Consider the following 11,135-nt stretch of genomic DNA (forward strand, 5'->3'; position numbering starts at 1 on the left):
TATCATCTCAACAACCACTGTTATGACACTGTCATCTCAGCAACCATGAATATACTATCTGCAAACTAGTACTGCATTTTCTGAGCCAGTACAGCACAGTTTTGCATCTGAGAAAATGAAATAATGTACAAACTGAGTACCACCTTGCGGTTGAGTCAACTGAGTACAACTAAAGAGGAATATGTATTTATTGTGCTCTTTTTATTTTTTGAAGTTATATATTGTATATAGGATGCATATTTGCTATATAATTGTATCTTAATGTGTGCTTTCCATCAAAACCCAATGGTCTTGTGTCAACACTAAACAGGTGTTTGGGTTGATCATTTGCAGATTTATTCAAGCTGTTGTGAATCAGGGAAGTAACATCTCAAAAATTCTCAGAAGCCATGAATTGACCATCTCTGAGAAAAAGGCTGTCAGCATGGACCAATAGCAGGATTCTTTCTTTCTTTTTTAGATGGCTTGACTTGGCTGGAAAGATGTCTAAATCATCTGACTTGGCTGGAAAGGGGTCTAATTCTCAGAGACTGTCAATTCATACATCTTATCACTCTTTTAAAAAAATCGTTGGATCCCTTTGATCCATCCAACTACTACCCAGTACTGAATCTTCCATTCCTTGGTTAAAGTAGTTGAGAGAGCAGCAATAGAACAGCTCTAGGTTTTTCTGGAATATACATCGGTTCTGGATGATGGATCCATTTCAGTTCAGCTATCAGCCTGGCCATGGGATGGAGACTGCACTGGTCACTCTCACAGACAAGTTCCTCAGACAGTTGGATTGAGGAGGATCAGTACTGCTGTTATTACTTTATTTTACAGTGGTGTTTGGCATGGTCAGCTATGATCTCCTGACCCACCTTGCCAATATGGGTATACATGAGAAAGTCTTGCAGTGGCTGGTCTCATTTCACCAAGACTGGGGATAGAGAGTAAAGTAAAGGGACAAATGTTCACCATGTTATCCATTGGTGGAGTCCCTCAGGGTGGAGTCCCTCTTTTCCCCAATGTTATATAATATTTATATGTACCCCCTCCCTCACCTAGTCCACAGTTTTGGGGTGAGTTGTCATCAATACGCAGATGACACCCAGCTCTATCAGCTGACGGATAACCAGCCAGATACCATCCCAGACACATTGGACAGGTATCTAGAGACCCTGGTGAAGTGGTTGAAATAGTTGGCTGAAACTGAATCTATCAAAGACAATGTCCTGTGGCTGGGCTGGGCTGGGAAGATTCAGGATTGGGATTCCAGTTCCCAATACTTGGCAGGTTGAAATTAACACCAGCACCAACTGTCTGAAGGTGATACTAGGGCCAATTTTCTGCACAGCCAATTACAATGTTGTTTCTGCACAGCCAATTATAGCGTTGTGTTGTTGGTGTTATTGGCAGTGCTGCAGCAATGGAGCGTTCGCATGGGCGGACACTCTGTAGACAGGTAGCGCATCGGCTGAACCCTGGCACTTCGCATGGCTGCGCTTTGCAAACAACGTTCTTTTTCCCCCAGGGTAGACGTCAAAGGCATTCAGAGCCAGGATTAACCAGTATGGGTTGCCATTGTGGGGGCGTGCTCTGTGGCACCAATTCCTGGCGGGCTCTTCGCACAATGCCGTTGTGGAAAAGACACGCTCGGTGAGCGATTTTCTAATAAACCATTGTGGGCCCGCGGGAGCGTTGCCGCATCGCTGCAGTGTCATTTTTGCAGCAACAGCCATCTGAAGTCTCTGCCTATGATTTTTACCGTCCTTTTACCAGCTTTTTTGGCCTCTGCGGAAATGGCCAATATGCCTACCTTTCAGTGGAGACCTACGTTGCTAATGTAGCCAGAGTGGTATTTTTCCACTTTTTGTCATGCTAGGCAGCTGGCGCCCTACCAGTCTCACCTCAATCGAGCCACAGTGATCTATACAATGGGTACCTCCAGGCTGGACTATTGTAGCTCACTCTATGCAGGGTTACCCTTGAGGCTACTCTGAAAAATTCAACTGGTCCAGAATGCAGTGGTGAAGCTCCTTTATTGAATTGTGTTTTCTGGTTATTGGCCACTATGGGCCTGGTTATAACTGGAAATAGGTGAGATAGAAGTTGATTTTTAAAAAACCAGAACAAATATAAGGAAAGGGAAGGGGAATGAGTAAGGAGCAGCAAAGTTGCTGTTTTGCTTTTTGACAACACTGCTGCCTGAAGTTATTCTCAGTCTCTTGTGCCCGCTCTATCTTTCAACCAGCCCCCTCTTCTCTGGAACCAGTGGAAGACCGCAAGTGTTTACAGTAATGATGGGGGGGGGAGACAGCTTCCCTCCCATTTGTTTGCTGCAGTTTCGTGTATTTTACTGGGCATGGGGAAAATCACAAATGTCAGAAATTAACTTCTCGTCAGTGAAAGACAGCCGGGTGTCTAGTGTTGATTGTGTAACTGTTGGAAAGTAGCAAACAGGCTTGTGACACCTTAAATACTAGCAGATTTATTGTGGCAAGCCTATGCCACAATAAATCTGTTAGTCTTTAAGGTGTCACAATTTATTTATATTCTGAGTGCTGCACATGAAGATAAAAAAAATCCTGTCAGCATTATTTCACTTCTCTCTGTTTGCTTGTTTGTCACATATGAATACTGCCCTTCCTCTGAGGAGCTGAAAGTAATGTATGTGTGGATATACCATTGTAGCCAGTCTTTATGTTAGCCTACTGTTGTGTATAATTTGGGCCCAAATCTGTACTCCTAAGGAGTCATGTTTAACCTATCATGCTTAATCTACCACACCTGCCACTTTTGCTCCAATATCCCTTTTCTCCTCATGGGGATCCATGGTTGTGTGGAAACAGAGATTTGCAACTCCAGCTGGGGGAATAGGTCTGGAAGGAAGGAACAGAGGAGACACCAGATTAATTTTTATGCATGTGTCTGTTATGTCCCATCAAATCCAATGTATGGCAACCCTATGAATCAATGGCTTCCAAAACATCCTATCATTCACCACCTTGCTCAGGTCTTTCAAACTGAAGGTCATGGTTTCCTTCACTGAGTCAATCAACCTAATGCTGTGCTGTCATCTTTTCCTGCTGCCATCAACTTTTCAAGCATCATTGTCTTTCCAGAGACTACTGTCATTTTATGTGATCAAAGTAGGATATCCTCAGTTTAATCATTTTAGCTTCTAAGGAATGTTCAGTCTTGTCTTTTGGGTGGTTTACAGTATCCATAAAACTCTCCTCCAAATGTATTTCAAACTCAGTTTTCTTCCTGTAAGCTTTTTTCATTGTACATTTTTTGCATCCATTAATAATTATGGAAATACTATGGTATGAATTATCTTGGTCTCCAGCAACACTTCCTTTCACTTAAGGATCTTTTTCACTTTCTTCATGGCTGCCATTCCAAGTCTCCATCTCCTATTGATTTCTAAGTTTCATTCTCCTTTTTGGAGCCAAGGAATAGAAAATATGAAAATTTTCAATTTCTCATAATCAACCTTAAAAGTTGTGTGATTCCTAAGCAGTCATTAGTTTTGTCAGCTGCAACCCAGCTTTGGATTAAAGCTGTGAGTATAAGTGAATGTAAAGTGTCTATTGGGCAATAGTGTATTAATATTTTCACCAATAATAGTAGAAGTTGCAAAAGAAATGCATAACATTGTATGGACAAGTGAAAAGAAATGGCTTGGAGAACTATTGGAACTGTGGATTTGAGGACTGATGAATGGATGAGTAAATGTTGTGGTGGTGATATGGATGAGGAGAAAAGGGGTATTGGAGTAAAGGGGTGTTTTCTCCATGAGGAGAAAGGGGGTATTAGAGCAAAAGTGGCAGTTGTGGTAGATTAAGCATGATAGTGTAAACATGACTCCTTAGGAGTGAAGAGGATGTGAGGGTAACATTAAGGCTGAATTCAAGCAGGAGATCTGAGTGAGGTGGGGCGGAGGTTTTTAGGAGACATTTGGTTAACCATGAGCTTTTCAATAACTATAGAAGAGGCTGGTATTGTCTTCATCTTCCCTGGAGGCCAATTCCCGAAAGAGCTCTGGTTCATCCAAGTCTGCAGGATTCTCCTCCAACCCGCAGCAGACAAGAGGTGTCAAAATCATGACCTAGACTCCATTGTTTGTAGTTGTCTTGTGGTTTTATGAGTAATTTTAGACCTCTTGGTTTCTTAATGTCATTTTTATGCCCTTGTTTTACTGGCTAATTTTTAAATGGCTTGTTTGGTTTTGTGATATTCTTTGACAAATGTTGTTATCTGGGCAGAGGAATGCTTTTCTGCTCCGTGCACTTTGTTTTCTTCTTCTTTTATTGTAGCTGTGGCTAATAATTTATTTGAGTTGTGCATCGCCTCAGGCAAGCCTCTACAGAGATGACATATACCACATTTTCCAAATAAATACTAGTCCCTTTTGTTTATGATTCAGCACGAGGAAGCATCTTCGAGAACTGAAAAGCTGCTGTATCTGTGTGGTGAGATTTTTGGGCGGCCGGACCCAAGGTCCGACCTGACTGACTTCGTTCTGGAATTGTCTTCGGACCCCTGGATCTTGCCTCTCGGTCTTGGGCAGGAAGTTGGAGGCAGCTGAGAGGACTGGGGCGGAGGAGGCGGCAGCGACAAAGTGCCTGAGAGGAAAGTTGGCGCGGATTGCGCCCCAGGGGAAGCGCGCCCGGGACTCGGCTCAGGCTGGGGATCCCAGCAGCCGGAGGCCTCTAAGTCCTGCTGCTGCTGCTGCTGCTGCTGCTGCTCTCGAGGGGCTCCTGGGCGCCGTCTGACTCACGGTCGGCGGGGAGGCGTCTGTGCCCTTCCCGCCTCCTCTCAGCCTTTCGTCGCTGCTGACGCGCCGCCCGCCGCCTATTAATCCTCCCGCGCGGCAATGCCTGCCAGTCGGGCCGGCGGTGGCGCGAGGCTGCCGGTGCTGCTGGGCTGCGAGCGGCCGGGGCGGCGCGGGAGAGGCTGGCCGAGGCGCCACCGCCGTGAGCCCGGGCCGACGGGGCGGAGGATGGCCCGGGCGCGGGCAGCATGGAGTCGGCGGCGGGCGGCAGGAACTCGTCGGGCTCGGCCGGCACCAACGGCACGGTGAGCGGAGGCGGCAGCGGGGCCGGCGCGGCCGGCGGGGAGGCGCAGGGCGGGAGCGCCATCCTGATCTCCTTCATCTACTCGGTGGTGTGCCTGGTGGGGCTGTGCGGCAACTCCATGGTCATCTACGTGATCCTGCGCTACGCCAAGATGAAGACGGCCACCAACATCTACATCCTCAACTTGGCCATCGCCGACGAGCTGCTGATGCTCAGCGTGCCCTTCCTGGTGACCTCCACGCTGCTGCACCACTGGCCCTTCGGCTCGCTCCTCTGCCGGCTGGTGCTCAGCGTGGACGCCGTCAACATGTTCACCAGCATCTACTGCCTGACGGTGCTCAGCGTGGACCGCTACATCGCCGTGGTGCACCCCATCAAGGCGTCGCGCTACCGGCGGCCCACCGTGGCCAAGATGGTCAACCTGGCCGTCTGGGGGCTGGCCATCGTCATCATCCTGCCCATCATCATCTTCTCCAACACCGAACCCAACACCGACGGCACCATCGCCTGCAACATGATGATGCCCGAGCCCAAGCAGAAGTGGCTTGTGGTCTTCGTGATCTACACCTTCCTCATGGGCTTCCTGCTGCCCGTGGTGGCCATCAGCCTCTGCTACATCCTCATCATCGCCAAGATGCGCATGGTGGCGCTCAAGGCCGGCTGGCAGCAGCGCAAGCGCTCGGAGCGCAAGATCACCCTCATGGTGCTGATGGTGGTCATGGTCTTCGTCATCTGCTGGATGCCCTTCTACATCGTGCAGCTGGTCCACCTCTTCGTCGAGCAGGGCGACGCCACCATCAGCCAGCTCTCCGTCATCCTGGGCTACGCCAACAGCTGCGCCAACCCCATCCTCTACGGCTTCCTCTCGGACAACTTCAAGAGGTCCTTCCAGAGGCTCCTGTGCCTCAGCTGGATGGACAACGCCACCGAGGAGCCCGTCGACTACTACGCCACCGCCCTCAAGAGCAGGGCCTACAGCGTCGAGGACTTCCCCCAGGACAACTTTGGCGAGGCCGGCAGCATGTACCGGAACGGGACGTGCACCTCCCGGATTACCACCCTCTGAGGACGCCGCCCGCCCGCCCGACGGGACCGAGCCGGGGAGGGAGGGAGGAGGAACCACCTGAAGGGGGCAGAGGGGAGGAGAAGCGGGTGAGGAGAGAGCCAAGCGCCCGACGGCCGAAGAAAGACCTGCGTCTCCTCTCCTCCGCCTCCCCCCGTCCAGGGTACCGGGGCCTCCCGCTCCCGCCGCCCCCTCGAGGAAGTAGGCTGTGGGTGACTCTGGTGCTTCTCCGGAGCTGCTGAGTTTGCTCGCCCGGCTTGCGCGTTGCCCCGCTTCTCTCCAGGGCGTCTCAGGTGGGGCGGCTGCGCCTGCTTCTGACAAGGAGAGGGGCGTCGTCGCGGGTGGCTTTGCTCCCCTTGGCCAACAAAAGGCAACAAGCGACACCAGGGAGCCGGCCTGCCCTTGCCTGATTCGTTTCCACCGGTGCTGAGTTTCTCAAAACGGAGAGGGCCCGGGGCTCTGCACCTGCCCCCGGTCTAATCCCGTCGTCCCTTGTCTCGGGGCCCAGACTGGAAAGCACTCGGAACATGCTCAGAGCCGTCCTCTGCTTTTGTTACTTCATTGGGGGAGGAGGAGGAGTGTTCAAAACAGGTCCGTCGGCGCGCCTTCTGACTTGGTTTCCACTCTTGGAAACCGTCTCCGTCTCCGTCACCAGAGCGCACGACCCTCTGAATGGCCATTGTCTCGCCCCCTTTCCCCCAAACCTGAGAAAGTCAACCGCTTCCCGTAACAGGAAAAACAAACTGGGGCGGGGGGGGATCATCCTTCAGAAGAAAACTGCCTCTGGGGCACCGCATATCCTGGATGTCTCGAAGCCGCCTCGGGAACATTAGAACCTAAAGACAGGAGCGAGAGAGAGAGAAGAGCGCAATTCATAGGCTAAATCCGTGCCCCCCCCCCCCCGCCCGCATTTGTGCTTGCCATTCAGCAGCGCTCCAGGGGAAACGGCAATCCATTCGGAAAGGGAAACGCACCCGGCCTGCTAAAACCCCAGCGATTATTTCATTATCTGGCGGCAACAGCAGGCTGCTGATAAGAGCCGGATAAATACGCCGCCCCCCCGCCCCCCCCCCCTCGGTCGCCGCTGCCTGTCAAGCGCCGGGCTCGGGGCCCCGAGTAATGTTTGATCTGGGAAACGTTTCGCTCTGTGGGTGCAAACAATAACGGTGTGCAAATAAAGCTGTTTCCAGCGCTGCGAGCCGGCTGCTCTCTGGGTTGGGTGATTCTAGGGAGGGCGAAAGAGGGCGGGCTCGGCTGCCCCGCTCAGAACCAAAGGAAGCGGCTGTTCCCGGCGGTTTCCGTTTCTGAAACCAAACCCGAAGAGCGTGTCCCCGTGTCTCCTCCGAGGCCGCGTTGCCACAGCCCACACGACAGCTGCTCTCCTGGAGTTTTCTCCAGAGACATGCCAGTGACGTCAGGGGGCTTAAGGCTTGGGGAGCGCAGCTGTAAAGCAGCTCTTGCGGTGGTTTTGGTTCTTAGTTGCCTTGTCCAGACGCATTTCCAAAGGCCACTAGTGGCCCACCAGGGGCGGCTCACAGGCTAGGCGGATGGAACAAGCTACAGCTATGCCTACTTGACTGGCTTCATTGTCTCACAATCGGAGGCACAGTGCCTGTAATCTATGGATAGCGCCTCAAAGTGCAATTGCTGTGGGAAACACACACACACCCCTGAGCAATCATCATGGTTTGGATCAAGGGCTGTACCTCTCTCAGAAGGTTCCTTCCCTAATTAAGTACAAAGGCATCCTTGGACCCATCCCATCCCAGCGTGTAAAGCTGCTAATACGGGCTCCAGGTGGCTTATAACGAGTAGTGTGCCTGGCAAAAATAGGATGTATATTTCCTATGTCACTGGGAACTAAAGAGGACTCCAAACAGAAATACTGACAAACTGGATCAAAGCAAGTTGCCCACCTGACCAAATACCCGGTTTCTTAGAGTGGCTAGGAGCAGATCTCACAAAAACCAACTGTATGTTTCAAAAATTAAAATGGTACTTTATACAAAAATTAGCAGCTCTTTCTTTCTTTCTTTCTTTCTTTCTTTCTTTCTTTCTTTCTTTCTTTCTTTCTTTCTTGCACTAAAGCCACAGGAATTCAGGCAGCCTCCGTTCCATTTTCATCAGTCTCTTCATCATTAATTGGGAACACTACATCCAAGTGTTTCGCTGTATGTTTGATTTTTCAGAATCCGGTTTTATAAAGTATGAGCCTAGTATGTTCTTTTTGTTTCATTAAAAAATGTCCTTGTGTGTGGTAGAAATTATTCTCTCTGCGATAGTTTCTGCTGTTTACCAGTTCAGGGTGGTTACGTTCTTATCAAAGGTTCAGTTTGTTCAAAGCACTTTCTCAGAGGTGGGGAAAGATTATTACCATGGTAGAGGAATGCTTTTCTGCTCCTTTCATTTTGGTTTCCTGCCTTTTATTATTATTGTACATGTTAGGACTGAGAATTTATTTGAAAAATAGCAATTTATATATATTTTTGTTCAAAATAACAGGTTTTTTTTACAAGAACCACAAATATACATTCTGATAAAATACAAAGGGGGCAGGCTAAAAATCAAGAGGGGGCATATAGGATAATAACCTCCATGCTCCATATCTTAGTGCTAGATTATCCTACTAAATGTAATTCACAGGTGACCAGGAGCACTTAAAGAAATGTGTGTGTGTGTGAAAATGAAGATATTAAACTTCCTCTGTCTTATGTTGTAAAAACTATTCTGGCACAAGTGCTTTGAGGACTGCAAATACAATTGTGTAGGGTCCTTAAAACAAAACACCTTTTCACTGACACTCTAAAAGTGTTAAATAAAATAGAATTTCGAACCAATAAGTGTAGTGGTTAGCATGTTGTACTTGAAAGGTCTGGGTTCAAATCCCCACTCTGGAATGAGGGTTACTGGGTCACTATGTCAGTCACTGTCTCAGTCACCTCAGGGATGTTGTGAGGGTAAAAAAAACAAAGACACAACCGTGTGCTCATCAAGATGAGAATGTATTTATGCATTTTAGGCGAAAACAGAAATTGTGCGAAACATTGTAGCTTAACACTGCATATTCATGTTTTCTGTCTCCTCGATCATATGATTAACAACGTTATTACAAAAGTGAAGGAGGTATCTAAAGCTGCCTTTTCAGTCTTCATTAAAATGCCCCAATACCCCCAGCTTCTTGTTACTTTTATTTATATGTTGAGCCATCTGTGTTTATGGTGCTTTGCATATTTGTTTTTGTAGAAAATAAGATCAGTATGAACTTAAAGGAGCTCAGGGACATGATCCAGCCAAAGCTGAGCATGTTGAAGTCCAGTGAAAGCAACCTGCTGCTCAGTCCTATGCATTTTTCCTTAAAAGTCCATTACCTTCTTCCGTGGTGCTTATTCCCAAGAAGGTCTCCCTGGACAGCAGCCTTAAGCACATGATTCATTCTCCCATTCAATTGTAAGGGACTCAAAAGTGCTTACCCATGGTTGGATTAAGCCCTCCATTTTATCAGCAAGAGAGAAAAGAAGTACATAAAGGGAAAAAGGAAGGATTAAAAAGAGATGCAAGGAATAAACATGAGCATATTTGCATATATTTAGGTTTTGTTTTCACTTGGGGATACCAAGCTGTAGAGTCAACATTATTTGGATATTACTCATGAGACTATGTATTCTAGCAAAAGGGTTTTTAAACACTGTACACAGTCTGGTAATAAAGTCAATTTATAACCCATGGACATAAAAAGGGAAACTGTCACTCACTTCAGCGATTAAAAAAACGTAGGTTGTTTCATTATTAAACTTCACCAACACGGGAAATAGCTTTCAGGTCTATATTTCAGTCCTTTCATTGTAATGTGAGTTTTTGTTTGATATTACTCATTTCTGGGACATTCACCTGTTTTCTAATTTTACTTCCCTTCCAGGCTTATAAGAACTGCCCTTTTAGGGTTTCTTTTTAGCAACAAGTCTCTGAAATTAGAAGAATTGTAAGATTTTCCAGAATGGACAGAAATTCCATTGTGCCATTTGCTCTTTTGTGTTTACATTTTTTAGAGTCATATTTCTCTTTTCTTCAGAGGAAATCTAGTGCTCTTATGCTGTCATTTTTCTCAGCAATACTGTAAGTCAGTCTTTGCTTAATAAACAGATTAAACAGTACTCTACCATCCATTTTTGCCTATTTCTGTGCAATCACTGTTCCTTTTCAAACATGGATTAGATCCTACGATGTTTGGCTGAAGGAATCTGACCTTTCCTTGTCTTTTCCTTCCCCTAGAAGCCTCCATGGCTCCCCAGAGGCATTCCCAGGAGGTTGGGCAGAGCACTTACAGACTTAAACCCCTGTAGGTTGAGGGGTTGCAGTGAGGAGGGGAATCAGGTGAGATCACCCTTTGTCAGCAGAATGAGAATCCAACCTGGCATATTTCAGTGCAAAAACTTATTTGTATTTAACATTTATATGCCACTTTTCATTATACTGCTCTCAAGATGGTTTAAAGAGAATACATACAACATGATTACAGAGTAATGGATAATGCAATGCTATGCAGAGTTCCTGCACATTAAACCCACTTAGATTGGATTAGATTCGAGTAACTGTGTGTTGGATTGCAGTGTTGGGCAGCAATTTGAAGTAGGTTTTAAGACTGATGGGATTCATTAGGGCTTACTCACAGAAAAGTGTCCTGAGGATTAGTCGTACTCCTATTGCTATAGTGACTAGTTAGCAAAAGGGGCCTTTCCTCTTTTTTCCTTCTTATATTGAATCCCTTTCAATATATGCAGTAATATCTGCTCTCCAATAGGAATGGCAGCAGCTTTTTCAGTGATATGAGCAAACTGTTAAATTAGTGGCAAGCTCTGAATTAGATGTGCTGCGCCAGCAAAATGATTGCTTAGCTTGGAGCTAGCCAGCTGCTACACCAGTGCAATATCACCAAGCACAACACAGGCTTTTGCATGCAAAAATGCCAGGGTGAGGCATTAGTTTGCAACTGGGCCAAGACTGTTCCA

At 47.3% G+C, this 11,135-nt stretch overlaps 1 protein-coding gene across 1 annotated transcript; it reads left to right on the plus strand.

The window, feature by feature from the left end:
* Positions 1-4,831: 4,831 nt before the first annotated feature.
* On the plus strand, positions 4,832-10,280 carry SSTR1 (somatostatin receptor 1). The gene has a single exon (XM_048485713.1). The coding sequence runs from the start codon at positions 5,011-5,013 to the stop codon at positions 6,130-6,132; it is 1,122 nt and encodes a 373-aa protein (XP_048341670.1). The 5' UTR covers positions 4,832-5,010; the 3' UTR covers positions 6,133-10,280.
* Positions 10,281-11,135: the final 855 nt, after the last annotated feature.

The sequence above is a fragment of the Sphaerodactylus townsendi genome, linkage group LG02, assembly GCF_021028975.2.
Source record: "Sphaerodactylus townsendi isolate TG3544 linkage group LG02, MPM_Stown_v2.3, whole genome shotgun sequence".
Lineage (NCBI taxonomy): Eukaryota > Metazoa > Chordata > Lepidosauria > Squamata > Sphaerodactylidae > Sphaerodactylus > Sphaerodactylus townsendi.

Excerpts from the sequence above, each read along its gene's own strand:
- SSTR1 (XM_048485713.1), top strand. The coding sequence starts at position 5,011 with ATGGAGTCGGCGGCGGGCGGCAGGAACTCGTCGGGCTCGGCCGGCACC.